Here is a 24,861-nt window from a genome sequence, read left to right as displayed (position 1 = left end):
TCCTAGGCGGTGTTTGGAGAAAGGCAGAGATAGACCATAGACTTTTCTGAATATACTTGTTTCATTTTTGGAGCTTTATATTTTGCACAATTGTAATACAAATTTAAGAAAGTAATTCTTAAAAATTATAAATAAGACTACTGTCTTCACCTATAAAGGTATAATAGAGACTGGATTTACTCTCTTGCCTCCTGCCAGAAAACCAGACAAAATATATGAAACAACAGTTTTCAGACATTGGACAAAAGGCAGTGCAGGTCATAATTCCTGAAAGAAGGGAAACAAAAGAGGTGGGCCCTATGATTGCATTGAATGCCTAGAGAAGTTACAGGCTTCAGTACCCGGAAGGAAAAGCCGCACAGCCTGGAGGTCTTGCTTAGCTGAAAAAACAAAGTTCAGAGTTTAAGGAGGCTGAAATGTCTATGACTTTGTAGGGCCATGTACTAGAGCAGGGGTCCCCAAACTACGGCCCGCGGGCCACATGCGGCCCCCTGAGGCCATTTATCCGGCCCTTGCCGCACTTCCGGAAGGGGCACCTCTTTCATTGGTGGTCAGTGAGAGGAGCACATTGACCATCTCATTAGCCAAAAGCAGGCCCATAGTTCCCATTGAAATACTGGTCAGTTTGTTGATTTAAATTTACTTGTTCTTTATTTTAAGTATTGTATTTGTTTCCGTTTTGTTTTTTTACTTTAAAATAAGATATGTGCAGTGTGCATAGGGATTTGTTCATAGTTGTTTTTATAGTCCGGCCCTCCAATGGTCTGAGGGACAGTGAACTGGCCCCCTGTGTAAAAAGTTTGGGGACCCCTGTACTAGAGAGTGAAGAGCTGCACACAGAGCTCTCGAGATCTGTAGAGACTTCTCTAGAGTCATTAGCTAAGTATAAATCAGCACATCTCTGTGAGCTAACTACTGAAGTCAGGGAAAGATCAAGTGGAGAGAAGCAGGCAGAACAATCCCTGGAGTTCACACGGGGCAGGGAATATGTCCCCACCAGTCAGTTTGGAGAGATCTCTTAACACAACAGGCATTGAACAGAGTCCATATTAATGGAACCAAACTAACAGCTGTCCTGGACAGCCTAACAAACTTAAAAGCAGGTCTTGAACAGATTAAACTATTTCCAAGTTACTTAAGTATATTCCAGAAAAAACCTCAACCTGTTTTAGGGGTTGCATAAAAGCCCACCACCTCAAAGCAAAATTCACAATGTCTGGCAGCTAATCAAAAATTACCAGGCATGCAAAAAAGTCAGAAAATACCCATAACAAGGGAAGAAAATATTGTAGAATGAAAACATATCCAGAAATAACACAATTGATAGAATTAGTAGAAACATTGTTGGAACAGGTATTGTAGATATATCAATATATATCTCCGTATGTTCAGAAAGGTAGAGGAGAACATGAGCATAGTAAAAGGTATGGCTGATGGAAAAAAACCCAAACCAGATTTCTAGAGATGAAGACTACTGTGTGTGAAATGAAAAATTTAACAGCAGATTAGTCACTAAAGAAGAAAATATTAGGGTATTAAATTAATTCGATACAAAAATACAGATAGGAGAAAACCTCCAAAATGAACATAAATGAAGTACTAAACAACTTCAAGATTTTAAAATTAAGGTAACATACTTTCTTTTGCTTTGTTTGTATCTTTATGTATCATGTTTTTAAAGTAATGTTTCCTTCCCCCCACCCCGACCCCACAGGCATTTGGATAGCAATACTGAGCCAGGACTTACATTAGGAGGCTATTTCTGCCCACAGTGTCGGGCAAAGTACTGTGAGCTTCCTGTTGAATGTAAAATCTGTGGTAAGAAACCAACTTTATTATTCAGTCAACTAATCTTAAATAACTTCTCACCTATATTGCTATTAAATAATAGGTGTAAATATTAAGCTGTGCCTATATTTCTGGATCCAGTGTGAGAAGAGAAATAGATTACTTTTTTTTAAAACTATTTATTGATTTAGTGAGAGAGGAGGAGAAAGAGAGAGAGACAGAAATATTGATCTGCTTCTGTATGTGCCCAGACCAGGGATCAAACTGGTAACCTCTGTGCTCTGGGATGAGAGCTCCAACCAATGCAGCTATCGACCAAGGCCAGATTACTTTTTTTTTTCTGTTTTTATTTTGATTGTTTATATTTTTTGGGAAGTGAGAAGCAGGGAGGCAGAGAGACAGAATCCTGCATGTGCCCACCCAGGATCTTCCCAGCATGCCCACCAGGGGGTGATGCTCTGCCCATCTGGGGTGTTGCTCTGTTGCAACTGGAGCCATTCTAGTGCCTCAGGCGTAGGCCATGGAGCCGTCCTCAGTGCCCAGGCCAACTTTGCTCCAATGGAGCCTTGGCTGCAGGAGGGGAAGAGAGGGAGAAAAAAAAAGGGGAGGGGGAAAGGTGGGAAAGCAGATGGGCGCTTCTCCTGTGTGCCCTGATAGGAATTGAACCCGAGACTTCCACATGCTGGGCCGACACTCTACCACTGAGCCAACCGGTCAGGGCCTACCAGATTACTTTTTAATTAAGTGCCCAGTATTCCATTTCCAAGAATAACCATGGCATTCCAGAAGAGTTTTTTGATTCTCTTTCCTATTTTTCTTAAAATTTTTTAAAATTTATTGATTTTAATGAGAAAGGAAGGGAGCGAGAGAGAGACAGAAACATCCATCTGTTCCTCTGTGTGCCCTGCCCGGGAATCAAACCGGCAACCTCTGCGTTTCAGGATAATGCTCCAACCAACTGAGCTATCTGGTCAGGGCTTTTTTTCTTTTAATTGATTTATTTTATTTTATTTTTTATGTATTTATTTATTTATTTTGTATTTTTTCAAAGTTAGAAGTGGGGAGGCAGTCAGACAGACTCCTTCCTGCATGTGCCCGACTGAAATCCACCTGGCAAGCCCACACAGGGAAGATGTTGTTGCTCTGTTGCAACCAGAGCCATTCTAGTGCCTGAGGCAGAGGCCATGAGGTCATCCTCAGCACCCGGGCCAACTTTGCTCCAATGGAACCTTGGCTGCAGAAAGGGAAGAGAGAAATAGAGAGGAAGGAGAGGGGGAGGGGTGGAGAAGCAGATGGGCGCTTCTCCTCGGTGCCTTGGCCAGGAATCGAACCCAAGACTTCCATACACTGGGCCAACCGGCCAAGACCTTAATTGATTGATTTTAAAGAGACAGAGAGAGGTAGGGAGAGAGAGAGATTGAAGTATTCATTTGTTGTACCACTTATTTATCCATTCATTGGTCGCTTTCTGTATGTGCCCTGACCATGGATCAAACCCGCAACCTTGGTGTCTCAGGATAATGCTCTAACCAACTGAACTACCCAGCCAGGGCCTTGATTTTCTTTCTGAGTAAAGCATGTCTTTTAAAGGAATACAGTGAGGGAAAAATAAATAAATAAATAAATAAAATAAGAAAGGAATGCAGCAGATCTGGTAGACACTTCTGTAGCTATTAACTTCATAAAGTACATTCATAAGGACAGTAAAGAATGGAATTAATAGAATTATAGAATAGTGTTTTAAGTGACCATTAGGCAAAGAGAGGTCACACATGTTTAGTAACAAAACTAAGACATTATCCATCCTGGAATCTCCTTTTGTGTGTGTGTGTGTGTGTGTGTGTGTGTGTGTGTTTGTGAGTGACAGAGACAGAGAGAGGGACAGATAGGGACAGACAGACAGGAAGGCAGAGATATGAGAGGCATCAATTCTTTGTTGCAGCATTTTAGTTGTTTATTGATTGCTTTCTCATGTGTGCCTTGACTGGGGTGGGGAGGTTCCAGCAAAACGAGTGACCCCTTGCTCAAGCCAGCGACCTTGGGCTCAAGCCAGCAACTTTTGGGCTTAAGCCAGTGACCATGGAGTCATGTCTGTGATCCCATGCTCAAGCCAGCGACCCCTTGCTCAAGCAGGTGAGCCTGCACTCAAGCCGGAATAGCCCATGCTCAAGCCGGTGACCTTAGGGTTTCAAACCTGGTTGTCTGCATTCCAGTCTGACACTCTCCACTGTGCCACTGCCTGGTCAGTCCCAGAATCTCCTTTTATGTCCATAGGGGAACTGAAGAAATAAATAGCTGCAATCCTTAAAAAAAAAAAAAAAAAAAAACAGCCCTGGCTGGCTATCTCAGTGGATAGAGCATTGGCTGGGTTTATGGATGTGTCAGATTCTATTCCCAGTCAGGGCACACAAGAGAAGTGACCATCTGCTGCTCTCCCCGTTCCACTCCTTCTTCTCTCTCTTTCCCCTCTCCCCCACGCCCGAGCATTGGCCCTAGGCTCTGAGGATAACTCGGTTAGTCTGAGTGCATCAGCCTCAAGTGCTAAAAATAGATCGGTTGATTGGAGCATCAGCCCCAGACAGGGGTTGCCAGGTGAATCCCTGTTAGAGTGCATGTGGGAGTCTCTCTCACTTAAAAAAATTTTAAAAACCAACAGCAAAAAAACCTTGAAAATCTTTAGCCTAAGTTATATCATTTGACATTGCAGCTATTGTCTTTTTGAGGTTTGGGCTATCAGCTGTGTCTCTCTGCTTTGTGTATCAGGTCTTACTTTGGTGTCTGCTCCCCACTTGGCACGGTCTTATCATCATTTATTTCCTTTGGATGCTTTTCAAGAAATTCCCCTAGAAGAACATAATAGAGAAAGGTATATACATTTTGATTAATTTATATCTGTTATAATGCTGTTTTTTTGTTATTATAATGTTTGACTACATTGTTACTACATTTGAAAAGTTATATTAACTTGGGAAAAGTTACTTATAATACAGAAAATGAGCTGTTATAAAGCCTTGGTTATGACTGAAATGACTCAGATAGATCTGGATCTCCAGTAATCTATTAGTTTCCCTAAATTCATCTATGTATATAGGAAAAGTGGTGATATACTAATAAAGCAGCTCTTCAAAAAAATTTTTTTAAAGTCCTGATTTTTAATATTTGCTAGCTGTCATGGTATAAAAACTGGAGGATATATCCAGAAGGTCTAACATCAGAATACTATGAAAATAAAGCAAAGATCACATGCATAGTAGAGGAAAAGTAGTTCAGGGGCCTTTTCTAATATTAAAGGACAGGACTTTCTGGTTTAAAAGAGACTGTCAGATGTCTAACATATTGAAGGAAAACAGACCCACACTAAAGTATATCATTGTGAAATTTCAGAATATGCAGAAAAGGACTAACCCTAACCATTTCTGAAGAGGGAAAATTAGGTCACATAATCTAGAATTAAAATTGTTTGTCTTCTCATCGGTACCACTGGATGCTGACAAGGAACAATTCCTTTCAAAATTTGGATTGAAAGCGTTTACCAACCTAAGCTATTTACCTTGCCCTGATATCAATCAAATGTAGGTAGAATAAAAACCTTTTCAGACTTGTAAGGTCTAAAAAAAAGAGACTTTGTGGGGAAGCTGTGGGAGAGATGCTTCCAAGGAACTGAGAAAGGATGAGTGAAAGCGAATAGGAATATCTGTGCAATTCAAAAGTGGCTGAAGAAGGGCCTAGGGTGATGGTAAGGGGAAGCCCCGAAAGACGCTGGTGTGTCCGGGACAGCCATCAGTCCAGTCTGGAGAAGGTGAGGCTGCTCCAGGGCGGATGTCACCAAGAGACGGAAACTGTAGTTCCTGATGTAGTGGGACATAATGAGGTGATCATTAGACTTTTCAGAGAAAAAGTGGAGCTGAGTTAATGGTAATTTCATACAATGCTAAGCTTGTGAATAACTACAAAAATTAACTCTAGGAAAAAATGTTTTAAAGAGGAAAAGTTGTATTACATGTCTCAGTTGAATATGTTTATATAGTCATAAAAAACTAAACATTTAACATTCTATCTAAAATGATTTAATGCCTGACTAGGCAATGGTGCAATGGATAGAGCATTGGACCGGGACGTGGAGTACCTAGGTTTGAAATCCCGAGGTAGCCAGCTTGAGCACAGGCTCACCAGCTTGAGTGTGGGATTATAGACATGACCCCATGGTCGCTGGCTTGAAGCCCAAGGTCGCTGGCTTGAGCAAGGGGTCACTCACTCTGCCTCAGTCCCCTCCCCGCCCCCCATCAAGGCACATATGAGAAAGCAATCAATGAACAACTAAGGAACTAAGGAGCCGCAACGAAGAATTGTGCTTCTCATCTCTCTCCCTTCCTGTCTGTCTTTCCCTATTTGTCCCTCTCTCTGTCTCTCTCTGTCTCTGGCACACACACAAAAAAACCCCACAAAACCCCAAGGTTGCTTGCTTGAGTGTGGGCTCACTCACTAGAGCATGGGGTCACTGGCTTGACCGAGGGGTCACTGGTTCAGCTGTAACCCCACGGTCAAGGCACATATGGAAAATCAGTCAGTGAACAACTAAGGTGCTGCAACAAAAAATTGATGCTTCTCATCTCTCTCCTTCCTATCTGTCTGTCCCTATCTGTCTCTCTCTCTTTTGCTCGCTAAAACAAACAAACTAACAAATAAATGAAATGATTTAACTACAGCCCTGGCCAGATAGCTCTGCTGGTTAGAGCATCATCCCGAAGCGCAAAGGTTGCCTGTTTGATTCCCAGTCAGGGCACAGACAGGAACAGCTCAATGTTTCTGTCTTTCTATTTCTCCCTTCCTTTCTCACTGAAATCAATAAGTAAAAATTTTAAAAATAAATAAAAATAAAATAATTTAACTACATATAATTGAGAATGACATTAGTTTTGCATGTATATGCTATTGGTTCAAGAGATTTGAAAGAGCATTAAATTCTCATTTTCTGTAGTTAAGAGGTTCATAGCCAAGGCGTGTGAAACAACCAGGAGATAGCACTATAAGCTGAGGTAACTATCAGACAAAAATTTTGAAGGTGCTTGCTCTGGGGAACTGTAAATGAAGCATGGGAGTGGATAGGCAGGGAACTGTTATTTTTTGTAATAAGTTTTGAGATCTTTTAACTCTAAACCATTCCTTGAAAATTAAGTTTGTAGGTATCTATCATAAGCAATAAATTAACTTCTCTCCTATGCACCTAGAATTGTACCAGCTGCCTATTTATTATCTTTGGGAGAGGTGAAAAAAGGTCACCCATATTTTCTGTAAGGTTCAATTCTCTTGTATACTCTCAGTTGAGAAAGCATTCTCATGTTTAACCTTGATGAAAATAAAATAAATTATTTGCCATTTAAAAAATATAACATTTATTGCTTAGGTGGTTTGATACATAACAGCTTTTCTTCTCATTAAAAAAAAAAAAAATTTAGCCTGGCAGTGGTGCTGTGGATAGAGTGTGATGACCTGGGATGCTGAGGACCCAAGTTCAAAACTCTAAACCTTCACTTGAGCACGAGGTCACCAGCTTGAGTGTGGGATCATAGACATGACCCCATGGCTGTTGGCTTAAGCCAAAAGGTCACTAACTTGAAGCCCAAGGTCACTGGCTTGGCGAGGGGTCACTGGCTCGAATGGAACGCCTCTCCCCCCTCCCCCCCCAGTTAAGGGATGTATGAGAAGCGGTCAGTGAACAACTAAAGTGCTTCAACTACGAGATGATCAATTCTTCGTTGCGGCCCCTTAGATGTTCACTGATTGTTTTCTCATATGTGACTTGACTGGGGGACTACAGCAGAGCGAGTGACCCCTTGCTCAAGCCGACCTTGGGCTTCAAGCCAGCGGCCATGGGGTCATGTCTGTAATCCCATGCCCAAGCCGGCAACCCTATGCCCAAGCTGGTGAGTCTGTGCTCAAGCTGGATGAGCCCATGCTCAAGCGGGCGAACTTAGGGTTTTTTTGTGTGTTTTTTAAGTTAATGTCTTTTTTTTTTTATTTTAATGGGGTGACATCAATAAATCAGGGTACATATGTTCAAAGAAAACATCTCCAGGTTATCTTGTCATTCAATTATGTTGCATACCCATCACCCAAAGTCAGATTGTCCTCCGTCACCTTCTATCTAGTTTTCTTTGTACCCCTCCCCCTCCCCCTCTCCCTCCCCTCACCCCCCGTAACCACCACACTCTTGTCCATGTCTCTTAGTCTCGTTTTTATGCCCCACCAATGTATGGAATCCTGCAGTTCTTGTTTTTTTCTGATTTACTTATTTCACTCCGTATAATGTTATCAAGATCCCACCATTTTGTTGTAAATGATTTGATGACATCATTTCTTATGGCTGAATAGTATACCATAGTGTATATGTGCCACATCTTCTTTATCCAGTCTTCTTCTTTTTTATTTTTTTTACATTGATTAAAGCCTTTAAGCAAACTCTTGGCCAATACTGCAAGAATCCATAAAAGAGTGGTGTCCTTAACATGTTCACCAAGTCCAAGTTGGCCCCAACACCATGCCAAGTCCCTGATAAATGCCACCCAACCCCAGTTCAGTCTGTTAGGAGCTGTCCCACGGAGCAGGAGTCCAGGAAAAGTCCACATCCAGGAAAAGTCCGCATGGCACTGGAATTGTTGTCACAATTCTATACTTTGCAGCTCACATCCAAGTCCCAATGACCACTGCTTCTAGCTGGTAATGATTCAGGTAGACTGGAAAAGCCATCTGCAGCATGTGTGGATATGGAGCTTCTGTTCTCCTCTGCCTGGAGAGATGAAACCAGGTTGCTTTTCCCTGGAGCTCTGCGACTGTGGCTTGGTAAAGAGAACCTTGGGATACACTAAGCTGGCGACCTTAGGGTTTTAAACCTGGGTTCTCCACGTCCCAATTTGACACTCTATCTATTGCGCCACTGCCTGGTCAGGCTACATGTTTTTTTAAATTGTTTTTGTTTTTAGGGAGAGAGAAAGAGAAACATTTATTTGTTGTTCTACCTATTTTTTCCATTCATTGGTTCATTCTTGTGTGTGACCTGACCTGGGGTCAAACCTGCAACCTTGGTATATCAGAATGATGCTGTAACCAACTGAGCTACCCAGCCAGGCCTCTTCTCATCTTGAATTTGGAAGTACTATACAACTGAATAGAAAGAGAAACAAAATACTAAAACCAAACTTGTGATTCTGTTCATGTGGCATAAACAGTTTTGTACATAACATGGAACAGTAGTTTTTAAGTTTCCTTTAGAAAAATATAAATTCTACACATTATTGTTTTCTGTTTAATGAATGGGTTGAAATCACTAGGATCAACTTCCTTCTTGAGGAAAAGTTAAATTTTTGAAGTAAGATTTTTTTTTTCTTCATTTTTTTTTTTTTTTTCATTTTTCTGAAGCTGGAAACAGGGAGAGACAGTCAGACAGATTCCCGCATGCGCCCAACCGGGATCCACCCGGCACGCCCACCAGGGGCGATGCTCTGCCCACCAGGGGGCGATGCTCTGCCCATCCTGGGTGTCGCCATGTTGCAACCAGAGCCACTCTAGTGCCTGAGGCAGAGGCCGCAGAGCCATCCCCAGCGCCCGGGCCATCTTTGCTCCAATGGAGCCTTGGCTGCGGGAGGGGAAGAGAGAGACAGAGAGGAAAGCGCGGCAGAGGGGTGGAGAAGCAAATGGGCGCTTCTCCTGTGTGCCCTGGCCGGGAATCGAACCCGGGTCCTCCGCACGCTAGGCCGATGCTCTACCGCTGAGCCAACCGGCCAGGGCTGAAGTAAGATTTTATGCTGACTGTTATATGGCTTTGGGATTTACCATGGAATTTTCTTAAATTGCTAGTATTCTTAACTCTTTCTTCTAATTCCCATGTAAATTATTTGTAAGTAAAATTACTTATTCTTTTTTTTTTTTTTTTTTTTTTTTTTTTTACAGAGGCAGAGATAGACAGGGACAGACAGACAGGAACAGAGAGAGATGAAAAGCATCAATCATCAGTTTCTCGTTGTGCGTTGCGACTTCTTAGTTGTTCATTGATTGCTTTCTCACATGTGCCTTGACCGTGGGCCTTCAGCAGACCGAGTAACCCCTTGCTGGAGCCAGCGACCTTGGGTCCAAGCTGGCGAGCTCTTTGCTCAAGCCAGATGAGCCCGCGCGGGACCTCGGAGTCTCGAACCTGGGTACTTCCGCATCCCAGTTCGACGTTCTATCCACTGCGCCACCGCCTGGTCAGGCGTTATTCTTTTTTAATGTTTTATTTTTATTGACTTTAGAGAGAGGAAGGGAGAGAGCAGGAAAGAGACAGGAATAACTGTTCCTGTATGTGCCCTGACCAGGGATGGAACCTGCAACCTCTGCACTTTGGGATGATGCTCTAACCCAGTGATTTTCAACCTTTGTTTCTCATGCACTCATAAACTAATTACTAAAGAAAAAGGGGCCCTGACCTCTTCTTCTTTAGTAACTAATTTATTTGTGCCATGAGATGAAAATGGTTGTATTTAGTCAGGGGCACTGACCTTAGTAATTAGTGTGTGTTTGTGCCATGAAAAAAAAAAATCACTGCTCTAACCAACTGAGCTATCTAGCCAGGGCTAAAATTACTTACTAACTAAAGGATTTAGTTATTGAAATTTTGCTGAGCTATTTTAATGAATTGATTCTAAACAAACTGATTATTAAACTTTTGCAGATCTTGTTATGGATGTCAGGGGCAATTGAAAGACCAACATGTAAGTTCATGTGCTTTCTAAATATTTAAGATTGTACAAGAAGTATTGTTGAAATAGTATTATAAGTTTTAAGTAGATTTTTGAAGACCAAACTCATACCAGTTTATTTCTCAGAATTATAACAGGCCCTGGCCAGTTGGCTCAGCGGTAGAGCATCAGCCTGGCATGTAGAAGACCCAGGTTCGATTCCTGGTCTGGGTACACAGGAGAAGCGCCCATCTGCTTCTCCACCCTTCCCTCTCTCCTTTCTCTCTATCTCTCTCTTCCCCTCCTGCAGCCAAGGCTCCACTGGAGCAAAGCTGGCCGAGGTGCTGAGGATGGCTCCATGGCCTCCGCCTCAGGTGCTAGAATGGCTCTGGCGGCAACGGAGCGATGCCCCAGATGGGCAGAGCATCACCCCCTGGTGGGCATGCCGGGTGGATCCCGGTCAGGCACATGTGGGAGTCTGTCTGTCTGTCTCCCCTTGCTTCTCACTTCAGAAAAATAGAAAAAAAAATTTAATGATTTTTGAATTTGTATATCAGGCTGCTGTGGAAATTTTACCCCAGGCATTAGTATCCATTTACTAATTAATACTAGTAGAATAATGAGATTTTGATTTTTATTTGTTTTATGTGTTCCTTTTGCCATGTTCTTGAGTGGTTTAATTAAAAGGGTAATATAACTTTTGCAATTGTGAGGTCATTCCTTCTAAAACAGACTTAAAACTAAATCTCTGTTACATTGTTGTGCTTCTCTTTTTCTTTTTCTTTTTTTTCTTTTTTTCTTTTTTATTATTATTTTTTTTATTTTTCTGAAGTGAGAAGCAGGGAGGCAGAGACAGACTCCAGCATGTGCCCAACCGGGATCCACCCGGTATACCCACCAGGGGGCAATGCTCTGCCCATCTGGGGCGTTGCTAGGTTGCAACCAGAGCCATTCTAGCGCCTGAGGCAGAGGCCATGGAGCCATCCTCAGCACCGGGGCCAACTTTGCTCCAGTGGAGCTTTACTGCCAGAGGGGAAGAAAGAGATAGAGAGAAAGAAGAGGAGCAAGGGTGGAGAAGCAGATGGGCGCTTCTCCTATGTGCCCTGGCCGGGAATCAAACCCAGGACCTCCACACACCAGGCCGATGCTCTACCACTGAGCCAGCTGGCCAGGGCCATGCTTCTCTTTTTAATTGAACCAGGCAGATGACCTCTCTGAGCATTCAAAACTAGAGCTAATTTCAAGCTCATGTGCCTTCCCCAAATAGTTATTCAAATGAATTAATTCAGATTGTCTTATAATAATAAGAGACTTTGAAGCCTAAAAAACAAGGTTATGTCCTTATTCCTAGGGAATACTTTTTTGGGAAAAAAACTCGCCATAGATTTGAGAACATGTAGTACATTGGAAGTAGTAACATAGGTGATAAAGATTGATAAAGTATAAAAAATGAAAGCAATTTGACTGTCTCCTAGCCAAGTTCTGCTTAACTTTTTGAAACTGCTTTATAGATTAACTTTTCTTCTTTTCACTGCAGGTCTATGTTTGCAGCATGTGCCAAAATGTTTTCTGTGTGGACTGTGATGTTTTTGTTCATGAATCTCTCCACTGTTGTCCTGGCTGTATTCATAATACTCCAACTCCTTCAGGTATTTGATTCCAGCAGAGTTGTATGTGTTAAAAGGGAACTAGCAACTGTCAATAAAGTGATTTTTTAAAAGATGCTCCAATTAAAATATGAAAAACAGTTTAAAAGGAAAATCTGATTTAAGAAACTTTTTGCTAAGAAAATATAATATTTTATTAAATTTTTAAGATTTGTGTCCTGTCACAGAAATACCTGGAATTCAACATTGCTTCTTTTAGTTAATTTTGTTTTCTATTCTTTTGAGTTATAAAGTTTTCAAAGTCATTGTACATTCTTGTATTTAAGTTACTTGTAATGATTATTAAATTGATGTGATAATTTCATTGTTTTATAATTAAAGTAAATAGAGAATTTCAGTGATTAATTTCATTCATGTTCAGTGTAGAAAGAAAATTAAGTGGAAGTGCAAATTCAGTGTAAGATGAAAATGAATCAATAGTTAATGAAATTAATACATATTAAATTATATAATGCTTCCCCCACCCAAAGGATCTTTTTTGACCTCTAACTAGACAATCAGAATATAATTATAAAATTAATACATCTGAATTTATTTGTGGCCTTGACCGACAGAGGTCTTTTTAGGCTTAAACATTCAAATTCAAAATATTACAATGGCCACACATGGCCATTTACTCAAAGGGGTGTTAAACAGGAACCACAGGCTGTGAGTAGGGTAGCACCAGGCAGTTCCGCAGCAGGAGAAGTCCTTGTAGCAGTTCAGACAGCACCTCGCAGGTATACCACAATGAGCTCCTCCATAGGTCTCAAGGAGCCACGATCTGTTAGGTTCCCCCATAAGGGACATGTCAGTTTCAAGAGTCACCACACTCAGGAAGCAGGAAGCAGGAGGTTCTTATTAGTTTATTAATAGTGCATACAGTCCAGTTACAATTTAGTAATTGGGAGTCATTTTTACCATAAACAAAGTTGCCTATAAACATAGGTGATATTTCTACCTTTATCAGTTACCATGATTGCAGGGCTTTAGAAAGCTTAACTGAAGGTGAAATTTACATGCAGCGAAGGAAAAGGTTTTGTTAACCTTTCTCATGTGCTAAGCCTATCGCTTTAAAGATTCTTCTGTAGTAAGTAATTGGTAAACACCTTTATGTAATGTACCTAATACCACCATTTTGGTTGTTTGGTATCTGAGACTGATTGACCATATAGTTTAAGTTAATGCAAGTTGTGATGTCTATCCCTAACCTCATACAGGTTCATACCTAGGGACTGTTTAACTTAATCCTCTTCAACTTTCCCACTCTGGGTCATCAGAAAAACTTAGGTAAGAAAGTGTGATGAGGTCTGTTCCAGGCTTAATGCAGATTTACCGTGATAGGCAGAACTCTTTTCAGGGTCTGCACTGTTGAGAGTGAATCGGGTCTCCATAGCAAATGTATGTTTATTTTAAATCTATAAACCTTAGCCACTCTAGAATGAGTTTTTCTATGATGTTTATGGTTTCATAAATAACAGCTCTTAAGCTTATTATCAGTAAAGACCATGTAATCTCACCCAGAAGAGTCTATTAAATAAATCTTGGAGGGAGCCCAGGAATGTGTGTTTTTAAGAGTGTATGCACACACATGCACACACAAAAAACATAATATGACCAAAGTAATAGTTCTTTCTCCCAGGAGTCATACTCTTTGAACCTAAACCAGAATTATTAGTTTATGGAAACATTTCAGTCTAGGTAACCAGGTGACTGTCTTCTTCCTTCTGCTTTGTCAGCACAGGTATTGGTGGCTTATAGGAGATGCTCTTTTTTTGTTTTTTAGCAAGAGAGACTTAGATACAGAGGAACAGATAGGGACAGAGGAACAGATAGGGACAGACAGGCAGGAAGAGAGAGAGATGAGAAGCATCAATTCTTCGTTGCAGCACCTTAGTTGTTCATTGATTACTTTCTCATATGTGCCTTGAGGGGGGATGCTGCAGCTGAGCAAGTGACCCCTTGCTTAAGCCAGCAACCTTGAGCTCAAGCCAGCGACTTTGGGCTCAAGCCAGCGACCTTGGGCTTCAAGCCAGCAACCTTGGGCTCAAGACAGCGACTTTGGGCTCAAGCCAGCGACCTTGGGCTTCAAGCCAGCGACCTTTGGGCTCAAAACAGCAACTGAGGGGTCATGTCTATGATCCCATTCTCAAGCCAGCAACCCTGCGCTCGAGCTGGTTAGCCTATGCTCAGGTTGGATGAGCCCAGCATAAGTGGGGTTCGAACCTGGGTTCTCTGCATCCCAGTCTAACACTCCGTTCTCTGTGCCACCACCTGGTCAGGCTATAGGAGATGCCTTTAATGATTAGAGTTTCTGTCTCCACCTACCTGACTTAGAAAAAAGGTCAGGAGCAGTCACCTATTGAAAAGTTACCAGGAATATATATATATTAGACACACACCTCACTGTATATAAAAGAAATTTTCAATGCCTTATTTTGGGTGCTTTGTCTCCTTCTACAGGTTTAGGTTTCATATGCATCATTGATAAAGTTAAGTGAAATTTTTTGTTTGGTTTAAGGAAGAATTTTCTTTTTCATAATTATAAAGAAAATTCTGGTTTAAGATTATAAAATAGAAATGATAATCTAAGATTGTTAGTTCTGGCCTTCAATTTTCCTCTTGGAACTCCACAATATACTATAATAGTGAAGGAAACTATTTAGCCTTAGAGAGCTTTTTGAATAGTATGTCCTTCTGAGTTCTGCTGTTTGATTAATTAGAAAACTTAGAACTTAAAATTCATTATGAATTTTAGATTTATTTTAAGTACTTTTAAGTGCATACATTTTACTTCATGTGTTTTTTTTTTAATTTGGCCTAACAATCTTTATCTTTTAACTGAAGCATTTAGTCCATTTTATTTATTTATTATTTATTTATTTATAGACAGGGAGACTGAGACAGGAAGGGAGGGAGAGAAGGAGTAGAGAGATGAGAAGCATCAACTGATAGTTGCAGCACTTTAGTTGTGCAGTGATTGTTTCTCATATGTGCTTTGATTGGAGGGCTCAAACCAGTGAGTGACCTTGGGCTCAAGCCAGCAACCTTTGGCTTCAAGCCAGAGACCTTTGGGCTCAAGCCAATGCTTAAGCTGGTGCCTATGCTCAAGCCAACAAGCTCAAGCCGGTGACCGTGGGGTTCTGATCTGGGGACCTCAGTGTCAGCGCTCTATTCACCTCACCACTGCCAGTCAGGCAAGTCCATTTATATTTAATGTGCCTTCTGATATATTTGGGTTTAAATTTATCATCTCACTTTGTTTTAACTATTCCATCTTTATTTTTCTCTTCTTTCTTGCCTTTTTTGGTTTCTTTTCTACCATTCTAGTTCAGAAATTATATATTCTATTTTTATTCTTTTAGTGGTTACCCTTAATTTAGGTCCTCGAAAGTAAAACCTGAAGTAAAGGTGAAATATTGTTCCTTTTTTTGGGAGGTGCAGAAAGTAAGGGTAAGGAAGAAAAGGGAAAGTGAGGTAAGGGAAAAAATTGATACAGTGTGTCACCACAGTGGCCAGGCGTGGTGACAAACGTTGAAGACGCAGAGCAGTATCCTAGCATGTTCACTTAGAGTGTAGGACTTCTCCAGAAGGTGTAACAGGGAGAAACCGCCTCTGAGCATGAAGGAATGAAGGGATTGGGAAATGTCATTTTTTCACTTCTTCCATCTCACATTTCCCATTGGCTAAGGTATGCCACACATGGCTGTGTCATCTGGTCTTCGATAACTGCTCCGGAGGCCAGGTCTCATGCTCAGTGGTGTGGCATGAAGGCAGAGAGCACTCAGATCAGATGGGCCTGGTGTACTTCGCTTTAACTCAGGGTAGCTTGGGAAGCTGGGCGAGGGCACAGCAGTGTGGAGTAAGAGGCTGGCAGCACCTTCAAAAGCAAAAAATAGCCAAGGGAGTTTGAGGAGGATTAGGAGTTTGCCCAGTATTCATTCATAACATCAAAATATAAAGTGGAGACCTGACCTGTGGTGGTGCAGTGGATAAAGCATCGACCTGGAGTTCTGAGGTCACTGGTTCAAACCCCTGACTTGCCTGGTCAAGGCACATATGGGAGTTGATGCTTCCTGCTCCTCCCCCTTCTCTCTCTCTCTCTCTCTCTCTCTCTTTCTCCTCTCTAATATTAATAAATTAATATATATATAAAGTGAGATATGTACCTTTACCCTCCTATAGATAATGCATTTAACCTCATTTACCTCCTTCCTCACTTACCGTATTTTCGCTCCATAAGACACACCTGTTCGTAAGACACACCTAGGGTTTTAAGGAGAAAAATAAGAATATATTTTAGGCTCTGGACAGATGGCTCAGTGGTAGAGCGTCGGCCTGGCGTGCAGGAGTCCCGAGTTCGATTCCCAGCTAGGGCACACAGGAGAGGTACCCATCTGCTTCCCCATCCCTCCCCCTCTCCTTCCTCTCTATCTCTTCCCCTCCTGCAGCCAAGGCTCCATTGGAGCAAAGTTGGCCTGGGTGCTGAGGATGGCTCCATGGCCTCTGCCTCAGGTGCTAGAATGGTCCTGGTTGCAACAGAGCAACGCTCCAGATGGGCAGAACATCGCCCCCTGGTGGGCATGCCTGGTGGATCCCGGCCAGGCGCATGCGGGAGTCTGTCTGACTGTCTCCCAGTTTCCAACTTCAGAAAAATACAAAAAATAAAAATAATAAAAATAAAAACAAAAATAATAAAATTTATGGAATCCCCGGAAGTTCTGGTGAAGCAAATGAAAATAATGTGGCTAATGTTAGCAGTTACTTGAGAGCCTGAATAATAATACAAAAGCAATCATGTTCATAAAATAAGGTAAGAAGTATGGAGCTGGATGGAAGTTGAAGGGGAATTATAATTTTAAAAAAAATTTCATTTATTTGGGTAATGTTTCAAACAATACACTTTTCACCTCTTTGTGGCAATATGTGCACTGTTTCTATTTTGTTGTGACTCTTGCCCTTGAGAATATATATATAAACAAGGTAAAGATGGCAGTACTATTTGAAGGCTTAGCACATGCAGATTCAGGGAATGGTCCCTGGACTGAAAGTTTACCTCTATAATTAAGGACAGAGAAAGACCAAAGAAAGAGACTGGACACTCCAATCTGGTAATTAGTAGAGTTTATTAAGAGAAATTTGCTTTATATGCTTGACCAGCTCAGAACAATAGCCTGTTCCAGAAACCAGTACATAGGAGAAGGCAGGGGAAGAGTACTGTTTCATGTCAGAAGGAGCATCTATTACAGTCAGACTGTCTCCGGGTCTGGTTAGCAGAAAGCAATCTCCCCCTCCTGGCCAGGGGCCAACATGCAGGTCGGGCAGCCATGGCTTCTTGGAACAGTGTCCCCTCCAGAAGGCAGGAGAAAGGTGATTAGATTAAAACCATGTAAGTCTTGTATTTTAGGACCATATGTGACCCACTGTATACCTGAATGCATGTCATAATCAAAACACCAACATACATATTTCAAAACAGTGACAGAACAGCAGGACTTCTGCTGCTGAGGATGGCATTAGGTAAGAAACAAATGTTTTGTGAGATTTCTCAATACTTTGTAACTTCCTCATGTTCCTGGTCATCTGTGTTCAGCTGTATGTACTTCTGTAAAAATAGGCAAATTCGTAACATGACATAATTTCAAGTGGTGAGAAAGAAAGGGCATAACCAGTCCTCAGGAAATGGGGTGGGAGAATTGCAGGGCTTAGAGAAAGTGAGTCCACAGGGCCTGTGGTAAGGAAGAAAGGGCACAGGAAATTGTCACGCTTCTGGATAGCAGCCTTAGGAGTGTCTTGTTCTTAAAAATAGAAGATTCGCCTGACCTGTGGTGGCGCAGTAGATATAGTGTCGACCTGGAATGCTGAGGTCACTGTGTTTGAAGCCCTGGGCTTGCCCACAAGAAGCAACTACAGGCCCTGGCTGGCTAATTCTACAGTAGAGCGTCAACCCGGTGTGTGGAAGTTCCAGGTTCGATTCCCAGCCAGGGCACACAGAAGAGGTGCCTATTTGCTTCCCCACTCTTCCCCCTCTCCTTTCTCTCTCTCTTTTCCCCTCCCACAGCCAAGGCTCCATTGGAGTAAAGTTGACCTAGGCACTGAGGATGACTCCATGGCCTCTGCCTCAAGCGCTAGAATGGCTTCGGTTGCAACGGAGCAATGGCCTAGAGGGTCAGAGCATCGCCCCCTGGTGGGCATGCTGGGTGGATCCCAGTCGGGCACAGGCAGGAAGGAGTCTGTCTCTGCCTCCCTGCTTCTCACTTCAGAAAAATACAAAACAAACAAAAAAAGCAACTGCAAGTTGATGCTTCCTCTCACCCCCCACCTTTCTCTCCCTCTTTCCTCTCTCTAAAATCAATAAATCTTAAAAAAAGAAGAGGAATAATAGAAGATTCAGGCCCTGGCCTGGTGGCTTGGTGGATAAAGTATCCTCCCAGCATGCTAAGATCATGGGTTCAAACCCTGGTCCAGGCACATACAAGAAGCAACCAGCCTGACCTGTAGAGGCACAGTGAATAAAGCGTCGACCTGGAATGCTGAGGTCGCCAGTTCAAAACCCCTGGCTTGCCTGGTCACGGCACATATGGAAGTTGATGCTTCCTGCTCCTCCCCCCTTCTCTCTCTTTCCTCTCTCTCTAAAAATGAATAAATAAAATCTTAAAAAAAGAGAGAGAAGCAACTGATGAGTGCACAACTAAGTGGAACAATGAATTGGTCTCCCTCTTCCCCTTTCTCTCTCTTGCTCAAATCAATGGAAAATTGTTTTTTTTTAAATAGAAGATTATTTTCTTTCCATGTTCCCTAATTCTGTTCTGGGGGGACCTGTTATGAGGTATATTACCAAGGTGGATTGGGGACTCTGATGGAGTCCTTACAGCAGGGGTCTCCAAACTTTTTACACAGGGGGCCAGTTCACTGTCCCTCAGACCGGTGGAGGGCCGGACTATAAAAAAAACTATGAACAAATCCCTATGCACATTGCATATATCTTATTTTAAAATAAAAAAACAAAACGGGAACAAATACAATATTTAAAATAAAGAACAAGTAAATTTAAATCAACAAACTGACCAGTATTTCAATGGGAACTATGCTCCTCTCACTGACCACCAATGAAAGAGGTGCCCCTTCCGGAAGTGCAGCGGGGGCCGGATAAATGGCCTCAGGGGGCCGCATGCGGTCCGCGGGCCGTAGTTTGGGAACCCCTGCCTTACAGGGTTTAAATTCTTGATTTCACCTAACCAAATTGTTAATTGAGTCACGCCTCAGGCTGGGGCCCTGAAAATAATACGCAATTTGTTCATTTATTAATTCACTCAACAAATCTGTACACCTTGTATCTATCAGACAGGATTCTAGGTGGTAGGATATAGACACCAAAAAGATGACATAAACCCTAAACTAACCTCATGGATCTGTGAACCTCCCAGCCTAGCTGGGAGACCTATAAAGAAGTCAGTGTGAAAGTATGAATAATATGGTAAGTGCTATCAATGCAGAAGGGGAGCTGAAAAATGGACTTGGATGCAAACTCAGTGCCTACAGGGGCCAAGCAGATAAAAGTCAGTGAAAAGGGGCCAGGTTTACTGCAAAGTGGTGGCATCTGGAAAGTTTGTTGCATCCAAAAGAGGACCTCTAGATGCTGTGCTCAGTGGTAGGAGAGAGCTGTGGTTTTCACCATACATCCTTTTGTACCTTTTGAATTTTATACATGTACCTCTGTTGCCTAGTTTTTGTTTGTTTGTTTTAATTTTTATTTATTTATTTTTTTTTTTACAGAGACAAAGAGTGAGTCAGAGAGAGGGATAGACAGGGACAGACAGACAGGAACGGAGAAAGATGAGAAGCATCAATCATTAGTTTTTCATTGCGTGTTGCAACACCTTAGTTGTTCATTGATTGCTTTCTCATATGTGCCTTGACTGCGGGCCTTCAGCAGACCAAATAACCCCTTGCTGGAGCCAGCGACCTTGGGTTCAAGCTGGTGGACTTTTCCTCAAACCAGATGAGCCTGCACTCAAGCTGGCGACCTCGGGGTCTCGAACCCAGGTCCTCTGCATCCCAGTCCGATGCTCTATCCACTGTGCCACCGCCTAGTCAGGCTGTTGCCTAGCTTTTTTTTTTGTTGTTGTTTTTTGTTGTTGTTTTTTGTGTGTGTGTGTTTTTGTGTGTTTTTTTAAAGATTTTATTTATTCATTTTAGAGAAGGGGGGAGGGGGGAGAGGAGCAGGAAGCATCAACTCCCATATATGCCTTGACTGGGCAAGCCCAGGGTTTCGAACCGGCGACCTCAGCATTTCCAGGTCGACGCTTTATCCACTGCGCCACCACAGGTCAGGCTTGCCTAGCTTTTTAAAGAAGTTTAAAGCCCCATTACTTGGCCTCTGCTTATTTTTTCCTTCTAAGGAATGTAGGACCCCTGGTGCCATGTATTTTGATATTTAAAGAGAAACTGAAAAACTGGATTTTTAAGTGAATTCTAATGTTTTAAATGTTTGCATCTTTCTTTTTTTTTTTTTTTTTTTGCGAGATAAAGAAAAGAGAGACAGTGACAGGAAGGGAGAGAACTCTTAGTTGCAGCACTTTAATTTTTTACTGATTGCTTCTCATACCTGCCTTGACTGGGGGACTCCACTGAGCCAGTGACCCCTTACTTAAGCCAGCGACCATGGGGTCATGTCTATGATCCCACACTCAAGCTGGTGGGCTTGCACTCAAGCCAGATGAGCCCATGCTCAAGCCAGGGGTTTCAAACCTGGGTCCTTAACATCCAAGATTGATGCTCTTTCCACTGTGACACCACCTGGTCAGGCTTAGCATCTAATTTTGAAAACCACTCAGGCTAAATAAAACTCATTACTGGCCACCAGTTAACAAACTTTGGCCTGGCCTTATCTCTTCTCCGTTCCTTATCCTCGGGGTAGATAATCTTTTAATTTTTAGGTGTCAGGCTTCCCTGGGATGTATTCCTCTTAAGGCATAATTCAGTTTAGATTTTTGGTTTTAAGGATTGACTCTTTGGCCCTTGGCCTGGTAGCTCATTCAGTTGGAACATCATCGAGATGTGCCAAGGTTATGGGTTCGAACCCTGGTCAGGGTACATTTGAGGGTCAACCACTGAGTTCATGCATAGGAGGAACAACAAATTGATGTTTCCCTTCCTCTCTATAAAAGCAATAAATTAAAAAATAAACTTCTTAAAGACTTGATTCTTTGGAGGAAGAGGGATCATTTAAGGATCTCTATAATCAGTGATTCTGAGGGTTGTGTCTGGACTTGTAGCATCAGCATCACATGGGAACAAGTTAGAAATGCAAATTCTTGGGCCCTATCATACCTATTAAATCAGAAATTCTGGGGGTGAACCTGTCAATCTGTGTTTTAACACATCCTCCTGGTGATTGTGGTAAATGCTAAAGTATGAAAACCACTGCCTCTTTTATCGAAGTAGGAAACTTAAAAACAGGTCCTGATAATAGAATTCTACTGAAATTGAAAAAATTAACATAACTACAGAAAACAAATCACAAACATGGAATTGCTATTTTATTTATTTTCATTTTCTTATTTACTTTTTCAGAATGGAGGGGAGACCCACATGTGCCCTGACCAGAATCTACCCTGCAATCCCCATCTAGGGCTGATGCTCAAGTACTGAGCTATCTTCAGTGCCTGAGACCAATGCTTAGACCAAACTGATGCTTGAACCAACTGAACCACTGGCTGTGAGAGGGAAAGAGAGAAGGGAGAGAGGGAGGGAAAGAGAAGCAGATGGTTGCTTCTCATGTGTGGCCTGACTGGGGATTGAACCTGGGACATCCACAAACCGGGCCAATGCTCTATCCACTGAGCGAACTGGCCAGGGTTTACCTATTTCATTACTTTAGATCCTTTTTAAACATTAGTGGATTTATGTGTGTACTTAGAATGTTTTAAAATTCAAACTGAGTTATAATTAATTGAGAGAACATTTTCATCCACCCAAAGGGTCCCTTTTATGGTCAGTACTCCCCAGGACTTCCAGCACCAGGTACCACTGATCTGTTTTCTATCTCAATGGATTAGGTTTAGCTGTTGTACAGCTTCTTACAAATTGAATCACATCACACATATGGCTTCTTTGGCTTAGCATAAGATTTTTGAGATTCATCCATGTTATATGCATCAACAGTTTGTTCCTTTTTACTGCATACTAGTATTCCATTGCATGGGTACTTTATCATTTGTTTATTCCCAGTGAACACTAAGGTGGTGTCTGGGTTTTGGTTGTTATGAATAAAGCTACTATGAACATTTCTAAGTTATTGTATTTGTGGTTCTATTGTATTTGTGTGTTTTTTTTTTAATTTATTCTGTTGAAATGGTTTCAAGTGTCCCACTCAGTATAACGCCCTCAACCCCCCACATTACGCCACCCCATGCCCCATGCAGAGTCTCTTTCCATTCCCATTCCACCCCCTTTGCCCCTCCTCCCTTCATCCCCCCTTTCCCTCTGGGACTTGCTACCCTGTTATCTGTATCTGTGTGTTATGTGTATATAATTTGGCTTATCCCTTCACCTTCTCTGACCCCATCCCCTCATCCCCTGCCCTCTGGCAGCTGTTTATCTGTTCCTTGAGACCATGCACCTGTTTCTATTTTGTTCCTCAGTTTACTTTGTTCATTAGATTCCACATATGCCTGACCAGGCGGTGACGCAGTGGATAGAGCGTCAGACTGGGATGCGGAAGGATCCAAGTTCGAGACCCCGAGGTCACCAGCTTGAGCGTGGGCTCATCTGGTTTGAGCAAAGCTCAAGCAAGGGGTTACTCGGTCTGCTGAAGGCCCGTGTTCAAGGCACATATGAGAAAGCAATCAATGAGCAACTGAGGTGTCGCAACGCGCAACAAAAACTAATGATTGATGCTTCTCATCTCTTCGTTCCTGCCTGTCTATCCCTCTCTGACTCTCTCTCTGTCTCTGTAAAAAGAAAAAGAAAAAGGTTCCACATAAAAATATAAGTTAGATCATAGGTATTGGTCTTTCTCTGCCTGGATTATTTCACTTAGCATAGAAATCTTCAGGTCCATCCATGCTGTCATAAAAGTATGGTTTCCTTTTCACAGCTTTCTAGTATTCCATTGTGTAAATGTACCACAGCTTTTTTTGCAAGGAACATGGGGATGCATATCTTCTTTCACATTTTTAGGATATATTCCTAGTAGTGGGATAGTTGGGTCATAAGGCAGTTACATTTTTAATTTTTGGAGGAAATGTCAAACTTTTTCCACATGAATCTGCATTCCCACCAGCAGTGCAGGAGGGTTCCCTTTTCTCCACACCCTCACCAGCACTTGTTCTTTGTTGATTTGTTAGTGAGTGCCATTCTGATGGGTGTGAGGTGGTATCGCATTGTGGTTATAATTTGCATTTCTCTGATGATTAGTGATGTGTTGAGCATTTTTTCATATGTCTGTTGGCCATCTATATGTCCTCGTTGGAGAAATGTCTATTCAGGTCCTTTTCCCATTTTTTAATTTGATTGTTAACCTTTCTGGTGTTGAGTTTTGAAGTTCTTCATAAATTTTGGTTATTAACCCCTTATCAGACATATTAGTGACTATGTTCTCCCATTGGGTGGATTGTCTTTGTATTTTGTTAATAGTGTCTTTTGCTGTGCAAAAGCTTTTTAGTTTGATATAGTTGTATTTGTTTATTTTGTCCTTTATTTCACTTCCCCTTGGAGATATATTAGCAAAAACATTGCTATGAGAGATATTGGAGAATATACTGCCTATGTTTTCTCCCAAGATTTTTATGGTTTCGCGACTTACATTTAAGTCTTTTATCCATTTTGAGTTTGTTTTTGTGAATGGTGTAAGTTAGTAGTCTAGTTCCTTTTTTTTTTTTTTTGCATATACCTGTCCAGTAATCCCAACACCATTTACTAAAGAGACTGTCTTTACTCCATTACATGCTCTTACTTCCTTTGTCAAAATTCAGTTGATCATAAAGGTGTGGGTTTATTTCTGGGTTCCTTTTTCTGTTCCATTGATCTGTATGCCTGTACTTATGCCAGTACCAAGCTGTTTTGATTACAATGGCCTTGTAGTATAACTTGATATCAGGAAGTGTGATACCTCCCACTTTATTCTTCATTTTCAACATTGCTGTGGCTATTTGGGTTCTTTTTTGGTTCCATATAAATTTTGGGATATATGTTCTAGATCTGTGAAATATGCCATTGGTATTTTAATAGGAATTGCACCGAATCATTAGATTGCTTTGGATAGTAAGGATTTTTTTTTTTTTTTTTTGTATTTTTCTGAAGTTGGAAACGGGGAGGCAGTCAGACAGACTCCCGCATGCGCCCGACCGGGATCCACCCAGCATGCCCACCAGGGAGTGACGCTCTGCCCCTCTGGGGCATTGCTCTGTTGCAACCAGAGCCATTCTAGCACCTGAGGCAGAGGCCATGGAGCCAGGCCAACTTTGCTCCAGTGGAGCCTTGGCTGTGGGAGGGGAAGAGAGAGACAGAGAGGAAGGAGAGGGGGAGGGGTGGAGAAGCAGATGGGTGCTTCTCCTGTGTGTCCTAGCTGGGAATTGAACCCGGGACTCCTGCACGCCAGGCCGACGCTCTACCACTGAGCCAACTGGCCTGGGCGGATAGTAAGGATATTTTAATGATGTTAATTCTTCCTATCCATGAACACGTTATATGCTTCTACTTGTTTTTATCTT

General features: G+C 42.0%; 2 protein-coding genes across 10 annotated transcripts in view; one reads left to right on the top strand and one right to left on the bottom strand.

The window, feature by feature from the left end:
- The window catches only part of LOC136312169 (general transcription factor IIH subunit 2), a 42,350-nt gene extending 20,515 nt beyond the window's left edge, over window positions 1–21,835 (top strand). For 5 of the 9 annotated variants that reach the window (XM_066241679.1, XM_066241699.1, XM_066241671.1 and 2 more), the window contains exons 13-16: window positions 1,715–1,818; window positions 4,552–4,654; window positions 12,037–12,148; window positions 21,722–21,831. In XM_066241679.1, coding sequence (XP_066097776.1) covers window positions 1,715–1,818; window positions 4,552–4,654; window positions 12,037–12,148; window positions 21,722–21,799 — 397 coding nt within the window. In that variant the 3' untranslated portion in view covers window positions 21,800–21,831. Of the gene's footprint in view, window positions 1–1,714; window positions 1,819–4,551; window positions 4,655–10,492; window positions 10,533–12,036; window positions 12,176–12,732; window positions 13,720–21,721 lie in introns of those variants that run through there. The other 4 variants (XM_066241673.1, XM_066241719.1, XR_010726903.1 and 1 more) reach the window with 4 other exon arrangements.
- LOC136312212 (survival of motor neuron protein) overlaps window positions 16,384–24,861 on the bottom strand; it is a 120,242-nt gene continuing 111,764 nt past the window's right edge. Inside the window, exon 9 of the mRNA XM_066241759.1 lies at window positions 16,384–16,411. The gene's annotated coding sequence lies outside the window, so the exon portion shown is untranslated. The remainder of the gene's footprint in view (window positions 16,412–24,861) is intronic.

The sequence above is a fragment of the Saccopteryx bilineata genome, chromosome 1 (genome assembly GCF_036850765.1).
Source record: "Saccopteryx bilineata isolate mSacBil1 chromosome 1, mSacBil1_pri_phased_curated, whole genome shotgun sequence".
Lineage (NCBI taxonomy): Eukaryota > Metazoa > Chordata > Mammalia > Chiroptera > Emballonuridae > Saccopteryx > Saccopteryx bilineata.
Note: the sequence above shows the minus strand (reverse complement) of the source record. Positions and strands in the feature narration are given on the sequence as shown.